Consider the following 17,303-nt stretch of genomic DNA (forward strand, 5'->3'; position numbering starts at 1 on the left):
TTGGGGTCATTTCCATGTATTTTCATCCTATGGCCCACAGCTTCTGTGAACTTCAACTCCCTTTATCCCCAGGGGCTATCAGGAAATGTACAGTAAGGAAGTCATACTTTACTGAGAAGGTGGTAGGTAAAATGGAGCAGTTTCTCAGCAGAGGTGGTAGCGCGTAATACAGTGAGGGAATTTAAACATGCATGGGGTAGAACCATATTTTACATGCTATCTTGTTCTTATGTCTTACCAAGTATGGTTATGGTTGCGTTAGCGGAGACAGACCCCGCGGAATTCTGCGCCGTGCAGCTGTACACTCCCATGTCTTCGCTCTTCACCTCCATGATAAAGAACACATCGTCGTCCGGCATGACGTGCATCCGCCGGTCTCGCGCCGCGGGGAAATCCGTCCCTCCATCTTTCTGCCAGGCGATTTCGGGGGACGGGTACCCTTCTGCGGCACACTCCAATCTGGCTGTAGTGCCCGTCCGTATTGTGATATCTCTTGGCGTTTTGGTAAATGACGGCAAAACTACAATTTAAGAAAAAAGGTCAAGTATATGGCATTCAAATCACATTTTTTTTTTAAAAAACTTTTTTCATAAACCTGCCGCTAAAAGCACTAAATCACCTTACAGGGAGCAACGTTACATTAGTGATAATGGCCCTTTATCACTCCCATCACTCCTGTGTTCCTCCCATCACTCCTGTGTTCCAATGGCCCTTTATCACTCCCATCACTCCTGTGTTCCAATGGCCCGTTATCACTCCCATCACTCCTGTGTTCCAATGGCCCGTTATCACTCCCATCACTCCTGTGTTCCTCCCATCACTCCTGTGTTCCAATGGCCCGTTATCACTCCCATCACTCCTGTGTTCCAATGGCCCGTTATCACTCCAATAACTCCTGTGTTCCAATGGCCCGTTATCACTCCCATCACTCCTGTGTTCCAATGACCCTTTATCACTCCCATCACTCCTGTGTTCCAATGGCCCGTTATCACTCCAATAACTCCTGTGTTCCAATGGCCCGTTATCACTCCCATCACTCCTGTGTTCCAATGACCCTTTATCACTCCCATCACTCCTGTGTTCCAATGGCCCTTTATCACTCCCATCACTCAAAACAGCTCAGTGACCCCAAACTTTTGAAAGGCAGGGTATTTTATATGCAGTATATATATATAATAGCTCTAGAAACATTGTAGCTGAATTGGCAGAATCATTCCCTCCCTCACGTGTTCTGTGATTATATTTTCTTCTTTTTATCAGTGACCTCAAGAGCCCAGGTTGGGTTATGATGTCATTGAGACTATTTTAGAGATCACGGCGATGTAACCCCAATAGATATAGGATAAAATGCTTTCCTAGTTCATTGTGTTGTATAACGAGAGTTCGGCGCTTCCTTACTGTTCACGGTGAGTCTGGCTTTGTTGGAGTACGTGGACCCGAAGTGGTTGGAGATGATGCATTGGTAACGGCCCTCTTGGGAGAACGTGGCGTTCCTCAGGTGCAGAACCGAGGTGTGCTCCATCAAATCCTTGTCCTTCCCCCACACGCTGGCGAAGTTCTCGGTCTCGGAACTGTGAAGGATCTCGCTGTTCTTCATCCAGTAAAAGGTCATCGGGGAGTCGCTGCTACTGGTGGCCGAGCAGGTGAAACGGATGTCCTTTCCGAGGACGGCCATGGTGCTTTCCGGCTGGACTATGATTTGGGGTTTAGGGATATCGTCTAAGGAAAGCAAGAGACAAAACGGGTCACATTCCGCAAACTTCATCTCAGGTTAACGTCAAATTAAAAACAGATATTTTGGTGATTATTTTAATTTACACCGAGGTAGCCAACCGGTGAGTCCCATCTGTAGATCTACAACTCTCACAATCCTCAGCTGGCCTTAGGAAGTCCATATTTAATATTCAGGACCATTGCTTAGGAATACCACATCCATATGCTGCCTTAATAAGCCGCTGTAATAGAAACATAGAATGTGCCGGAAGATCGGCCCCATTCGGCCCCCATCTAGACTGCCCGTTTCTCCTGCTGTAAAGACTTAAACCTTAATCAGTTGTTGGTTTCGTCTTAGATTCAGGAGCCAAATGTCTATCCCATGCATCCCATGCATGTTTAAACACCCTCGTCCTGTTAGCCTCTACCACTTCTGCTGGGAGGCCGTTTCATTTATCCACCAACCAAGCAGTAACGTTTCAGAAGTACCATCTGCAGCGTTGTGTGTACGAGGCTTATGTACAATGCCATCTACGCTAATGAGGAGGCACGATAACAGGGATTATGGCTCACTGTTAACTCTTTACATGCCACCAGGAATTCATTTCAACCTGCTGTTTTAGGCTATTAAGGAACCCTGGTGATTTGTATTTGAGAAAAGGCAAGACAGAGAGGGAGGAGGGGGGGGGGGGGGAGTTGCAAACCGCTGTTTACAGAATCTCGTTTATGGGAATAATTAGCCTTTTGCCACATGTGGCCGCTTTGTGATTTGAATGATTAATCTATAAATCAGCGAGATCCTCCGTACGAACGCAAAAAAATTACTTACAAAAATAAGCAAAACAAGAACGGTTCCAAAAGCCGCGCACCTTTCAGCAAAACCGTAAATAATGAGGGCCGCTCTTTGGAGCACCTTGTTTTAATTAAAGGCTCCCTTTCGCCCTCGTTCTGCGGGGATTAATTGCGTTTTCAGCTGCCCGGACGTTTGCTGTTGTGAATTGCAGTTCTTTGTCCAAAGCCAGCTGGCCTTGAAAGGGTCGGAGCGAATGGGTGCGGGGAGAAGATGGCAAATGCGAGAGACACACGTGTCCTCCAGGAGAACCTGTCTTCTAGGATACATTGTTACTCAACGTAGCGGGTAACTATTTGCCCCCTTTCACTGGGGTGCGTATAAAAAAAGTATATACTGAAGGGCAGTAATGATGTGCACGTCATACCAAGTTGTTTCTTTCTATGAGGTTCAAATGGGTACCTTTGGATCGGTTGGCCCTTCCAAAATTAACCCATGAGTTAATTCTACTCAAAAGGAGATATTGCTATCTCTAGACATTCTTATTGTTTGATAACAATCAATAGCGAGGGACCGAAAGGGTCTTTCTGAAGGTCTTCACGTTAAGGTCCTGCCTTAAATCATCAACGAAATCCAACAGGACCCAACTGAGAAGAACGTGCAGAAGGTTCCAAATACTCAACAGATGCCGACTACTCCAACCCCCATGAGTAAGAAACGTTGCGTAGAGATAGCGGTAATTGTAAATCTGTAACAAATGTTTCTAAGGCACGTCGAGTGTTAGGAAGGTGAAAGGTCCCCGTTAAGTGGATCTTACTGCATACGAAGCTTCTCAGGGAAACGCTGAAAATGCTTTTATTCTTTAAGGACTCGGGGTGGGCACAAGTGGCTTTCACTCTGGACTGCAGTTTTCGGCTAATTAGCCACTGAGGCAACCACTTGAGATGACAGTCACACAAAAGGCTCTCGCTGCTGATGACCCTGCAGGAAAAAGAAGCCACAAGTAAACCAACGATTGTTACCACCTTCTGAATCAAGGTGGAATAAACTCCCCGAACGGAAAAACTTATGTGAAAATAGTATTTTTCTGTTAACAGATCCAGATCGATCAACACCTTTTGGCATAAATCTAGAGCATTCTGGATAGGAACGCAGCGAGTATTCACTACTCTACTACAACTGGGATGACCCAGCACCTAAAAACACAATATAATGCAGACTGGCACTGGACTGATTTTTTAGGTGGGAACCAACAATGCGTTCGCGTTTGGAAATGTTGAAGGGACTCACAGTTCTTTGAGGACCTTCATCTCCCCAAAGGCCTCGGGCTGCACGGCGCGTATTGCGTTATCACCGAGGTTTCTGCAGAAGAAAGAGGAAAGATACCCGGTGATTGGCTGCTAAGAACATTATCAATGTAACGATTTATACGTCCAGTAAAAACACAAACACACGCGCATTCATGCTTCTACTACGAATACATTGTAACAATGACGCTCTCTACAAATAAGCCCACAAGGTCATTGGTTTTATAATTGGCTAGCAGTATATATATATATCTGAACCCCCCCCCGAACCCACAAACCCAGTGGGAAATGCATCTAATTTAGAAAAAAACAGCCAAGAGCCCCCCCGGTGGTTGGCGGACAGGATGGAGGGGGGTTGATTCTTTTAAGCCCCCTTCGGTGCCCGAGAGGCGAGCGATAACCACCAGCGCCGAAAGGGTTAAAACCATACAGCTGCTAATAAACATACGCGCAGCATCTCGAAGCGAAGGAAGCACAGGCATTCCGAGAGCGCGTTAAACCTTCCCCTGGGGTGGGGGGGGGGATCTTTACCGGCTGAACCAGCTTGCGTCCGGCTGGAAAACATGACTTTTTCTTTTTTTACATTTTATTTTACTTTATTTTTTTTGTGGAAGATGTAAAATAAGGGAGAACGAGCCTGTTCCCATACCAGTCAGAAAATGAAATGCCCCCAGAATTTACCATATGTTCAAAAACTTTGTTCCTGGCACACACAAAAAAAAAAAAAAAAAGAGAAAGGCCAAAGTTGAAGTTGACTTATAATTGAGAAGGAAGCAGCTGGCCTCCACAAATGGACCATCAGCTCATCTTACAAAGCGGCTATTAAATTGCAAGCAGACCTCTCAACCAACTCGTTTTGGCAGCCCCGCTAGAAGCTGAAAGGCATGCTGGGATAACTCACAGGTGCTCCAGGGCTCCCAAGCCTGAGAAAGCTTTCTTGGCCACCGACTTGATCTTGTTTCCAAACAGAGTTCTGTAGTTTCCAAACATCAAGGGTCAGACAAACACACGGGAGAGAGAGAGAGAGAGAGAGAGAGAGAGAGAGAGAGACAAAAAAGGGAGAGGGGAGGGCAGAAAATTAGTCCACAAGAAACAGCGTCTTATGTGTCTTGGAAACGCGAAATGTAGAGATTAAGGACCTTTCCGACTTCTACCTGCTGAAAATAGCCATGTTTATCGCCTGTGCGATTTACAAGCGACGACAGGATGGAACTGCATGTATCCTCCTAAGAAAGAGACGTCTACGGACACCTTAATGGTCGCCCTACGACACGTCGCCTTCGTTACAGATTATAATAGGAATCATAAACAGAAGAATGTGGGTGATTTACATTAATTTAAAAAATATTATATTCATTTTAAAATATTAAACTTTGGGAATTGAACACTATGCTTTTTTAATTCATAAGTGGCAAATATATTGAAAATAAAAAGTTTTATCAACCAATCTATACTGATTAGACGTTAAAAAAAAAAAACTTGGGGGGGGTGCAATATTCTTATGACAATGTAATTTACACAATTTACCAAATTATACAACTGGCCTAAATTTTTATTGGAATATCTTTCCAAATCTTTTTTTTTTTTGCCTTGGTGGAACCATCAGAGATTCCGACTCGTTCTGTGAGTTAAGGCCGCGCATTTTAACACAATCGAGGGTCTTCCACCCTCCAATCACGATAACCCCCCCCGCACCTCTTAAAGTCCCCTAGGAATTCTTCATTGAACAGCATCTGAATGGTCCTACCTACTCCTAACGACGTTCTAGGCCTGAATTACTTGAAAACGTTGAAAGGACTTTCTTTGACCAGCAAGGTCTTTGAAAGGGAGAATAAAAAAAAAAGAAGCCTCTGAAACACGGAGTTCTTAATGGAAGACGAAGAATAAACATGCAGAGCCGGGGGGGGGGGGGGGGACACTTGGGATACTCACAGCTTGGTGAGGCTTTCCAAGCCTATAAAAGCCCCATTGGTGTCCTCTATTGTACCGGAGATCTCGTTATGGTCCAGCTCCCTGTGGAGGAGACAAAAGAAGGCTTATAATCTTTTTTTTTTTTTCTTTTCTATTCCTGATTCTCGATTCTTGCTTTTCATGGAGAGGGAAGAAGGGGAAAAAAACTGAGGAGACATTACAAAGAGCTTTCTTTCTGACTCTGCCATGGCTTTCTTAAGTTCACCATTAGTCAGAGTAGGAATTAATCATTCTCCCCCCCCCCCTCAGCATTCACAGCTTCGGATCCATCTTTTTTTTTTCTTTTCTTTTTTTGACCCTTTAACCCTTTGAGAGCCAAAAGAGTCGGACAATCCCATGTAGTGCTGCTCAATCCCCTCCAGGATTCAAAAGCTCCGACGTAGCACCCGCGGGGACTCATTGAGCTATAACGGCTAGCTATTCGCATATGGCGGACGAGTGCCAAAATGCATTTGTTGTAGTCAAGAAAATTGTCCAAAAACAAGGGGGGGGGGGGGAAATTCGGGATATTTTCTTTTTTTTCTGCCAAAGTAGAAGGGTGAGTCTTATGTTTAAGTTTGGAGGGTTGGATCTGAACGCTGTAATAGAGTTTTAAGAAGCTCACTGATACTTTGTTACCACGATGTTACGCTGAACCTTTTTTTCGACACCCTGCTTTTTGTTGTGTTGGTTCTACGAATAGAATCCAAGCCGTATTGTTAAGCAGACAATAGAGGGGCTTTGGCCTATTCTCTCCTCTCCTCTCCCATGCCAATTTCCTATTCTTTCTGGCTGGCTGCATCTGAATGTTCGCTGCCTTGTTAATCATAGGACCGTGAGGTCTCCCAGCCTGACCCCCTTTTGAATAGTTCAATAATTCAGCAGTTTTTGCACCAAGTAAAGGCATTTTAACAATAGGGTGTAATTAAAGTATGCCTGGGTCCCATTCATTAGGTGCTTGAGCCACTATGTTCCCCACTTATTAAATTAGAACTTTCCCTGAAACTTTTTCTCCATTCACTCAGCCTTTAAGAACTAAAGGGGAAAAAATAATTATAAAAAAAAAAAACCATTAAAAAAAAGGAAACTAAAAAAAGAAGGGTTTGCATTCATCTTTTTTTCCAACTGCAAACATTACCATTTTCATACAAAATTCTGAACCCTTCAAAAAAAAACAAAAAACTAAAGATATTTTAATTCTCAAAGGAAACTTGGGATTATTCTAAAAAAATATATATATATATACATAAAAAATGCAATCAATGCAAAGGCCAAAAGCACCCTTGGATATTTAGCAGTTTATTGTGTCATTTATTATTATTTATTTGGGGTCCTATGTATGGTTTTTAAGTTACGGTCATAATGCTTCAGTACTATATATTAAAATATATTAAATTGTATAAAGCCCTATTACATGGGTCATTAAGTGCAAATGTGTATCAGGGATAAAGGAGAATGGAACTTCTCTTATTCCAGATGTTCTTAGACAACATCTGTCCCCATTCTCAACTGGCCACCTGCCGGAAACAACTGGACAACATAGTCCAAAAGAAGGAACGTCCAACCGTATTAGAAAAGCCATCATGGTTTCTAATAAAAAGACTAAAAAAGCAGCATTTTCTCTGTTTACTGCATAGGGTCCATCATATCAGGACATATATTTGCATATATATTAATATATTATTTATTTTTTGGTTTATTTTGCCTGATATCGAATAAACCGGTAATGTAAGTTCCTTGGTATCTGACGGTCCTCCTTATAAAGGATAAAAAATACCTAATGGATTTTTATTTTCTCTAAAGGAAAAGGCTACTCTAGACCTTGTGATAATACAGTAATAAAACAAAAATGTTAACAATACTCACAAAATACGAAGATTTTTGAGGCCTTTAAAGGCACCTTCCGCAATGTGATTAATGGAGTTATGGCCGAGCCGAAGGGTGTCCAGGACACCGAGATCCGCGAGGCTGCTCTCGTCCAGTCTGGTTAGGTTATTGTACGACAGAACTCTGCGAACACAAAACTCAAATGGTAAATCATTTGGCCCTTATAGAAAGCTGACTTATTTTAAAAAAAAATTGAACAAAATCAAAGCTGGGAACCCAACCATCTACAACGGGACAAACTGAAGACCATGGGAGATGTAGTAGATCAAAGTTAAAAAGCCTGTAATAAACATAATAAAGTTCTATATTCGGAAAAAGAAACTGAATGAAGTTTCTAAGTTTAAAGAGTTAATGGTCAAACTGGCTGTCTACCAAAATAATGTCTTCACGCACGATTAATGAATTTAGCCAAAAGATCAACGGGGTTCAAAGAAACCATAGACTTGGCTTATAGAGAAACAGAGAAAAAATTCTCTTTGATAAGATGCAGAAAAACATCTGCTGTGGATATCTTCCCCCCCCCTGTATTTCCCATAATTCATTCCCAGAGAGCAGCGCTCGGACTGCTCGTTAGACCCGCGTTAATGGCGTAGAGCGGGCTTTTAAATATAAAACCACGGCGGTGTTCACAGGGAGTCTGTAAAAGCACTCTGCGCTCCATCCGTCATTACTTCCCACTCGCTCCCTGAATACATCGTATCGCTTGCCGTCGGATGGAGACAACCCTGCATTAACCTGTAGAGCAGCCGTAAATCACGCGCTGTATGAATTATTTCGGCTGCTTTACGACTGCTTTAATAAAATACGTCTATTACGAGGAGCTCTTTATGCTGCGGCGGAATATTTTTAGTAAGATAGATGAGAGGACATCTTTCAGATTGTACGGGGTTAATTAGATTTGTCACATGTAAGTAGCGGTTATTTATAGGGTGCAAGCCCATCCCTTTTACATTCATAAACAGTATTTTGTATGCACTAGTGATTAATTACCCCCCATGTTTTAGGCTACCCTTATCCTGGCCTTATTGACCCACTAATGGAAGCAGTGTTGGTCCTCAGCTGTGATCAGGAGCACACTCAGCCTCCTTCCACCATTATTTTATTTTCAGGTGTGCGAGCTACTCCTCGTCAATGGAAACACTTCATCTCCAACGACTCCTGCTTATTTTTTATTTTTTTTGACATGTTGCCATGAAAGCAGGCACTAGAAATAACACTTACAGTTCTTGCAAGTTCTGGCAGAAGTTCCATCCCCCAGAGCTGACGTGGGATATGGAATTGTTACTGAGGTGAAGCTGTTGGAGAGACAGGAGCCCGTACAGCGATCCGCTGTTCACTTCTCGAAGGTTGTTATATTCCAGATGCCTACAGAGAGAGAAATAGAGAAAAAGAATCCGTAATTCACCGAGTGGCCTTGGGCTACATTAATACATCCATCGCGGAAATATTCCCCGGAGTTCCGAACACATTTCTCGCGGTTTACCTAACTTGTGTCCAGCTGTGGAAGTTCAACCTAATGATGGCGGACCTCTGCGTTAACCAATGAATCACTTCTACACAACATCCAACAGCTTGAAATACAGTTGAGATAAAAGAAAAACCTCGATAAAACGACTTGAGTCATAAAGCGCCTGGTATTGAAGGCAGGAACAGAAAGCGGACAAGACGTCCGACTCTGAAAAGTGTAGTAAAATGGGTATAAATCCTCATTTCTGCCAAAATACAGATGTTGCCCAAATCGAAAGCCACTCCAGATTTTTGGATTCATTTTCTTAATATTTTAGATCGTTGGATCTCCAAAGACGTAATGCATCTCTCTAGTAGATCCCAACATCTTCCGTAGGTCAAGAAGATCATTTCTAAAGACGATATCCTTTGTTTCACTAATACTTACAGGATCTGCATTCTCGAGAGACCCCAGAACGCCCCATCGGTCAGCTTGCTGATGTTATTTCTCTGCAGCCTCAGAACTTCCAAACTTTCCAACCCTTGGAACGTCAAACCTTCGATGGAACGAATACGGTTTCGATTTAACTCCCTACAAAAGGAGACAAGAGGTAACTTTGTTACGACGTAAATTACAAGTATCAGGTACGGATCCACAAAGGAGGAGAAAAAAAAACAAACCAAAGCAAAACAAGGAGTTGGAAAAAAAAAAAAGAAAGAAAGAAAGAAAGAGCACAAAGACGGCAGATCGTATCACGTTCCTCCTTAATCTGTATCCCCCATCTACACCTCCAGAGGGAAATTAGAATTCGCAAAGTATCAAAGACCTTTTCAAGAAGCACAAGAAAGATCTAAAGACAACTGTTGTGCTCTTTGCCTTGTCTGTTTGTATTGGTGGAAAAACGATCCTCGCTTGGATGAAAACATTCTCTGACCACACCGGCTGGAAACCCGACATGACATTCTTATTATTAAATCAGTCCCCTGGGCCAACTTCGCTGCCGAGTTCATCACCGTTAATTAGAGACAGGGGAGCCTCTAATCTGGAATTTGTCTCGAGTTCCTATAACGTTACTTAATCTTCACAAAGGGCCGCTAATACCCAATATGTTAAATTCTACGTTTTAATCATTAACGCGGTCCGGCGTTTCATTATTATTTTCGCCGTTTTCATGTTATATTCGGTTTGCTTCATTGGCTGCTGATATGTGTGAAAAATGGATTTCCCGAAATTGCATAGTTCGGCTGAAACCTGTTAAAACAAACTTCTTCTTAGCCTTGAGCATTGACTTGTTTAATTAAGACTTTGCTATGGAATGCGATACAGCTCCTTCTAGGACAAAGCGCGATAATTAATCTTCCTTGAAATAAAAGCACTGGGTTCGATCAGTTACCGCGTTGCAGAAAACCTCGAGCGGGGCATAAAAGAACAACTAGACGCAAAGAGAGTACAATTTGTGTCTCTGCCGGTGAAAGGGTTAAAGTGCAATTCCAGCAATTCACCACTAGGGTAAGGCTGGGATATTTTTACGAGTTCATGTTAATACCGGGATATTTTTGCATTAGGAATTTTACCACTTTGATAGATTTTATTACCAAAAAAAGTTAATAGGGTAGGTCTGTTGTAACTGCTACCTTGTACAATGCTTCCTGTCTAACGAACGCTTGTGTGGTCTGAAACGCGTCTTACAGTCCCCCCCCCCCCCCCCCCCCCGTACGCCGCTGCCAGACCCCCTGTTAAAGTGAAGGTGATTATTTACGCCTGGAGTAAAATTAGCACTGCAATCATCATTAGCGTTATCAGAGCCAGAATAAAGGGGGATGGGGCAGGAAATTACAGGAAAATGGGTCTCCCGCACCATGCGTTAATAGAAATTCCACTCGAAAAAAAAGAATTTACGTGAAAAATCCTGCGTTGGAATATTTAGGGGATCTTTATAACGCCTCCTTTAGTCTCTATGCAAAAAAATATTTTTTTGCACATTTTTGTTATTTTTTTTTGTTTTTACAAAAAAAGTAATTTTTCCCAAATTTCTCACGTGTAATAATTTGGCATTTCCCCCCCCCCTTTCCGATAAACTGCTGCCCTTGGGGAGTACTTACAGGACTGTTAATCTGGGCAGTTTGAGTCCTTTGATGGGAAGCTGTGAGATTCTGTTTCTGCTCAGACGAAGTGTAAGGAGGGACCGCGCCAAGGTGTCAAACGATCCCGACTCCAAGATGCCAACTTTGTTGCTCCCGAGGTGGCTGTAAAAAAAAAAAAAAAAATTAAAATGAAAACAAATGCAGCTTTTTTTTTTTTTCACCTGGTCTGAGTTTTATCCAGAATAAGGCTGACGATTTTAAAAAGAGGTTTTAAAAATGGCCGACGCATGACCCTTTTTTTTCCCCCCGCCAACCCTATATCTATACTCTTATATAGACCACCGTCAAATTGCAGCTGTTGAGTATGTTTTCTTCCTGCTTTTTTTTTTTTTTATTTTATTTTTAAAAGGGGGGATTTAGACCCAGATTACAGATTAATCTCTCTGTTTGCCTAGCTGGTACAGGGAAGGAGTGAGATCAATGATATAAAGATAAGAAGGGGAGATAAGAACGAGAATGAGATTAAAAAATAATGGGCAACATCCTGAGAAAAAAAACAAAACAGTATGGATATTCTGCTTAAAATACTAGGAAAAAAATTGCTCAAAAAATTAAAGATTAAAAAAAAATTATAATAATAAAAAATAGCAAGCGATTGACTTACAGCTCCTTTATTCTTAGTCCTGGGGGAAAGCAGCCGCTCCGGATCTCTGTGATTTCATTGAAGCTCAAGTCTAATGTTTCCAACGCGATGTAGAGCTTCATCAGACTGGGCTCGATGCCGCGAATCTTATTATGATGTCTGCAAGAGAGATAATGATGTCATCAAAAAGGGGGAAATGGTTGGGTACGACGGGTATCAGGAACCGACTGGAGGAAAAAACTTCTTGGAAGAACAGAGTGATTGCACTGTATAAAATATCCGGCAAAAAGCATCATAGGACACGCAGTCCATGGCGGTTGGAGTGTCGGAGAACGCCAGCTCCTCTACACCGTCCTGTTAAACTGTCCCTTTATGAACAAGTACACTATCAAGCATAAATTACACAGGTCTCCGGGCCAAAAAACCTCACAATTTATCTAAAAATAATTAGACAGTTCTTTAAAAGGACATTGTGAGATTTCTTTGGTTCACCTGCTGCCAATTCCCATGGGGTCGAGCGCCATTTTGGCTTCATACACAACAAAGACTTGGCCGCTCTCGCTTACGGTGGAGATATCTGATGTTTGTTGAATATGGAGAATGTTCTGACTCTCTGGGTTATTTTTTTTTTTTTTGGTTTTGTTTTGTTTTGGTTTTTTTAGACAGGAAGCAAATATATGAGGATCAGCAAACTTATTTTCTGCAAAAAAAAAATAAAAAATAATAATAATTCTGCTGAATCAGAGCTTCCCGGGGGAAATTGGACGGATTCTCAGGCTCGCTGCAGATGTTGCGTTTGTTCAGGTGGGAATTAGATCCAAAAAAACAAGGACAGGCTAGTGGTAGGACGTGGAGCCCGGGAGGCCAGAGGCAGCAAGACGTTCGAGTCACGCACTTATCTCCAGAACTGCCCCTAAACATCTGGAAACACATACACCCCTCCGAAAATTCACTTGACAAATAGGATTCATTAAATCACAAGAAAGACACAGGACAGAATAATATCAGGAAAAATACAAATTAAAAAAAATTCACTTTAAAAAAAAGCTTTTGAGACGTTTTTATTACAATTTTTTGCAGACATTTTCATAATGTCTAGACTTGCTATGTATGTAAGAGGGAACCGTACAATTATTTTTTGGTCTTCTGTCAAAACAGACATTTTCCATTTAATTATAATTTAATTCTGTTTATAATTTTAGAAAATTTCAAAATATTTTTCCAGAATGCATTTGCACATAAATGTAATATTTAAATATTAGAAGGCATCTCGATATTTTGGATAATTATTATTACGATATCTTCTGAGTACTCGTTTGAACGGATTGGGACGATATACGATGTCCCTTAAGATACTAAAAATCTAATTATTTAAATATTGCAACATAAACTTGCTAAATTAGAGATTAATTATGATGGAAAGACTGAGCCTAGAGACACTGTACCAAAAAGTAATAGGCCGATTCATTTATTTTACAACGGCATGAAGCTATTCGCTTCGGGCAAGACTCCATGAGCCATTAAACCAGGACATTCTAATCAACTGAAAATAAGGTCACCTTTGTCACCTGTTCAGCTGCTGTTTGAAATTCAGCCAACCTGCTGATTACAGAACGGCCCCATATGATTTATCTTTCATTGGCGTTCCTACGACCCGCTTGCGGAGTGAACCGCCAAAGCGATGGCCACCTTCCAATGCTAGGTGATCAGATTTATTTGAAGTCAAATGAAATTGGAATTTGATGTATCCGGAGTTAAGCGTTTGGACTCCGTTCTGCCACCTTATGAAGGGATTCGTGTTTTCTAATTATGAAATAAAACGTTCCTCTACGGCTGGAAAGGCCCGCGAGGAATGCGAAGATACAGGAACTGCAAGTTTTCTGAGGAGTAGCTAGTGGTATTTTTGATACTCCTTAGACACGCGCTAAACAGGCCTATTTCAGTCGTTCTCTTCAAAACGTCTTCATGTCTCGGTGTAGCTGAAGCAAAGAACATCACCTAGAAACAGGTGTAGAAAATGTATACAAAAACAAATGTATTTTTGGAGAATGAGAGGCCAAAAAGAACACAACTGTAGGAATCGTCAAAGAACAGAGGAGATGCTCGATGGGTGGTGAGGTTGAAGTGACTCGTGGGTCTTGGCACCTGCGTGTTGGGTGCAGTGTTGGATGTATGTGTTGGACTCCATCCTTACGCTCTGCTAATCTCACGATTTAGCCAACAGAGCCCTCCGTCTTCTTAATGGACCGATCTGTGCTAATTAAAGAGCTACTCTTACATCTGTGAGGGTCTCTTGACTGCTGAGAAGCCTTGATGACCACAGGAGATTCATGATTAGGAAGGGAGAGTTGGGCACGTGCCCAAAGTGCTCGTAGCTTAATGAGCTTCTGGGGAGCTTCCCTGAATGTATCATTTAGGAAAATATTGGGGGGAAAAAGATACAATTTTTAAGGGCAACGGACCCATAAAAGTTGGAGTTTTTTTTCTCCTTTTTTGGCCAGTGGCACAAGCTGCGGACCCTCAAACCTTAACATTCCCTATGAAAACGGTAACTTGTTTCACGTTAACGATGGAGAATTCTCTTCTTGAGTTAAAGGGAAGACTGGAGTATTACCGTATTTGCTCGATTATAAGACGAGGTTTTTTCCAGAGCAAATGCTCTGAAAAATACCCCTCGTCTTATAATCAGGGTCGTCTTATAATCAGACCTCAACTAGGTCTGATTATGAGACTAAGATCCAGATTCCCCGCAGCGATGCAGGCGACCTGGATCCTCCTGTGTTATGCCCCCCCCCCCCCAACTTACCGGTGCTTCTGAGTCCCCGGTGCTTAGTCCGGGCTGCGTGTAGAGGTCTACACGATGCATGCTGCCCGGACTAAGCACCAGGGGCTCAGATGCAGGGGACCTGGATCCTCCTGTGTTATGCGCCCCCCCCAACTGAGAATCACCGGTAAGTTTGGAGGAGGGAGGGGGAGGGAGTGTTAAATGGGGGGTGTAAGGCAATTCTGGAGGCAGAGTGCCCTGTGAATTTCCTTTTAACCCCTTTAATGCCACTCTGCCTCCTGAAATGCCTTTTACCTCCCTATATGCCACTCTGCCCCATAATATGCCTTTTAACCCCCTAAGTGCCAGAGTGGCATATAGGGGTATAAGGCATTTCTGGAGGCAGAGTGGCACATAGGGGGTCAAAAGGCATATCATGGGGCACAGTGGCATATAGAGGGTTAAAAGGCATCTCATGGGGCACAGTGGCATATAGAGGGTTAAAAGGCGTATCATGGGGCACAGTGGCATTTAGAGTGTTAAAAGGCATATCATGGGGCACAGTGGCATATACGGGGTATAAGGCATTTCTGGGGCAGAGTGGCAAGCCTGGGGGCAGATGTGCATAACTGGTTGAAAAAAAAAAAAGGAAATAAAAACAAAATATTTTTCACAATCATAGCTTTTATTATAAAAAATTGTTCACATAGTTTACACGAACTAACATTTACTGGTAAAACTTTTTTCCTATAGGGTCGTCTTATATTCAGGCTTTTTCTTGTTTTCATAAGTTAATATTCAGATTTTGGGGGGTCGTCTTATAATCAGGGTCGTCTTATAATCGAGCAAATACGGTATTTTTTTGTACGGATTGGTCTTGGAGAAGATCTAAAACTTCAATATTAAGTCTTGAGCCACGAGACTTGGCTAGAAGGAAGCCAACATTTTTAGTAATATCGATCAGATGGACTCCTGGGAATTTCGAAGTGAATCACAGAGAAATAATTTAAAACAGCTGGTGAATCACAAATACCAAATAGGGCAATAAGAGTATTTTGGAAATACCACCATTATTACTGTGATTAAGTGCCAGGTCCGTAATTGCAGCCAAATGTACCGCATGTAAGCAATTCAAACGGAGCGCTAACCTTGATTAAACTAGTTTGTTTTGTAATGAGTAACATGGGGTAAATGTCCCCGTTATCCACCGTTATATACTTCAGCTCAGCTCAAAATGACATTTTCAGAATTAAGAAGCAATTGCTTTAAAGTGGTGTGCGGATAAATGGGGTTAGGTCAATAGTTTATGTTTTAAACAAATCCCAGTTCCGCTTTCCAACCCTCTCGTCTTCGGCAAAGAGGAGAATAACGTTTTTCTTATTAGAAAACTACTAAAGCACGAAAAAGAGAGATAATTGTGTATTTATTTTTTTTAAAAAGAAAGCAAAAACGGTAATATAGAGGGGGTTCGCATGCTCAAGTGCAGAAGTGCAGTACCTTGCCAGCCACTTAGGAACTCATAGGGTTAATGGTAGATTATTAAGGATAGGCATTCACTTTTGGGCTCTCCAAAATGTTTATCGTTATTTATGGGCACTGGGTCCTATAGAATGGAAATTTACCAAAGGTTATTGACATTTGACCATGTACGAAAGGGACGTGAGACCAGGGACGAAAGGGGCTGGAGACCAGGGACGAAAGGGGCGGGAGACCAGGGACGAAAGGGGCGGGAGACCAGGGACGAAAGGGGCGGGAGACCAGGGACGAAAGGGGCACGAGACCAGGGACGAAAGGGGCTGGAGACCAGGGACGAAAGGGGCTGGAGACCAGGGACGAAAGGGGCACGAGACCAGGGACGAAAGGGGCACGAGACCAGGGACGAAAGGGGCACGAGACCAGGTACGAAAGGGGCACGAGACCAGGTACGAAAGGGGCACGAGACCAGGGACGAAAGGGGCACGAGACCAGGTACGAAAGGGGCACGAGACCAGGTACGAAAGGGGCACGAGACCAGGTACGAAAGGGGCACGACCAGGTACGTGTCCAAACATTCCACCAGCTCATTTGAGCAGAATGAATAATCCCGGTCATGGTGTCTTTAATTTGGTGCCGTAGGTGAAATGCAGAAATAAAACCAGCTATCCTCAGCAGATATCTCCCTGCTGCCTTCGCTTTGTCCAGCTGATACGCAATAGAATTTTCAGTTCAACATTTTAAGAGCCCAAGATTCTTATCTCTTTCCGAGCGTTAATGAACCGACGTTCCAGGCTGAAGGTATATCCCATGTTTCATCGTGAATCTCCAGACGGAGGATTACGACGAAACGCGCAGAGATCGGCCCCGTTCTGTTAGTCTACCCGTTTAATTACAGTTTAATGGGAATCGATCTTTACATTAATTAGCCTGTAAAAGAGATTGATTTTTAAATTGAGTTTTATTCTCTGCGCGGCCTCGGACACTTATCGATTCCCTTCCTGCAGTAAATACGGGGCAACGAGATGCTTATCCCTTTCTGAACTCTTTAATCCTATTTTCCACTCCTCTTACCCCAAACATCGACTTTTAGCTCACTCCGAGAGACATAATTAGTGACATGTTGAGCCATATTTCCAACATTCTGAATGCTAATTGTTAAATGTTCCTTTGGTTTCCATGGCAATTAGAACTCTGATTAAAATAACACCTGATTTTATTAAAGCTAACTTTTCAAAATAAATT

General features: G+C 42.5%; 1 protein-coding gene across 1 annotated transcript in view; it reads right to left on the reverse strand.

Annotated features, from left to right (window-relative positions):
- The window catches only part of LOC149278707 (leucine-rich repeats and immunoglobulin-like domains protein 1), a 43,240-nt gene that overhangs the window by 2,218 nt on the left and 23,719 nt on the right, over nucleotides 1-17,303 (reverse strand). The window contains exons 4-14 of the mRNA XM_089501866.1: nucleotides 11,843-11,980; nucleotides 11,197-11,340; nucleotides 9,542-9,685; nucleotides 8,869-9,012; nucleotides 7,627-7,770; nucleotides 5,743-5,823; nucleotides 4,712-4,783; nucleotides 3,794-3,865; nucleotides 3,321-3,484; nucleotides 1,399-1,719; nucleotides 239-520 (exon numbers count right to left, since the gene is read on the reverse strand). Coding sequence (XP_089357992.1) covers nucleotides 239-520; nucleotides 1,399-1,719; nucleotides 3,321-3,484; nucleotides 3,794-3,865; nucleotides 4,712-4,783; nucleotides 5,743-5,823; nucleotides 7,627-7,770; nucleotides 8,869-9,012; nucleotides 9,542-9,685; nucleotides 11,197-11,340; nucleotides 11,843-11,980 — 1,706 coding nt within the window. The remainder of the gene's footprint in view (nucleotides 1-238; nucleotides 521-1,398; nucleotides 1,720-3,320; nucleotides 3,485-3,793; nucleotides 3,866-4,711; nucleotides 4,784-5,742; nucleotides 5,824-7,626; nucleotides 7,771-8,868; nucleotides 9,013-9,541; nucleotides 9,686-11,196; nucleotides 11,341-11,842; nucleotides 11,981-17,303) is intronic.

This window comes from Sceloporus occidentalis, unplaced genomic scaffold, assembly GCF_023333645.1.
Source record: "Sceloporus occidentalis isolate IW3139 unplaced genomic scaffold, rSceOcc1.0.p SCAF_183, whole genome shotgun sequence".
Taxonomy (NCBI): Eukaryota; Metazoa; Chordata; class Lepidosauria; order Squamata; family Phrynosomatidae; genus Sceloporus; species Sceloporus occidentalis.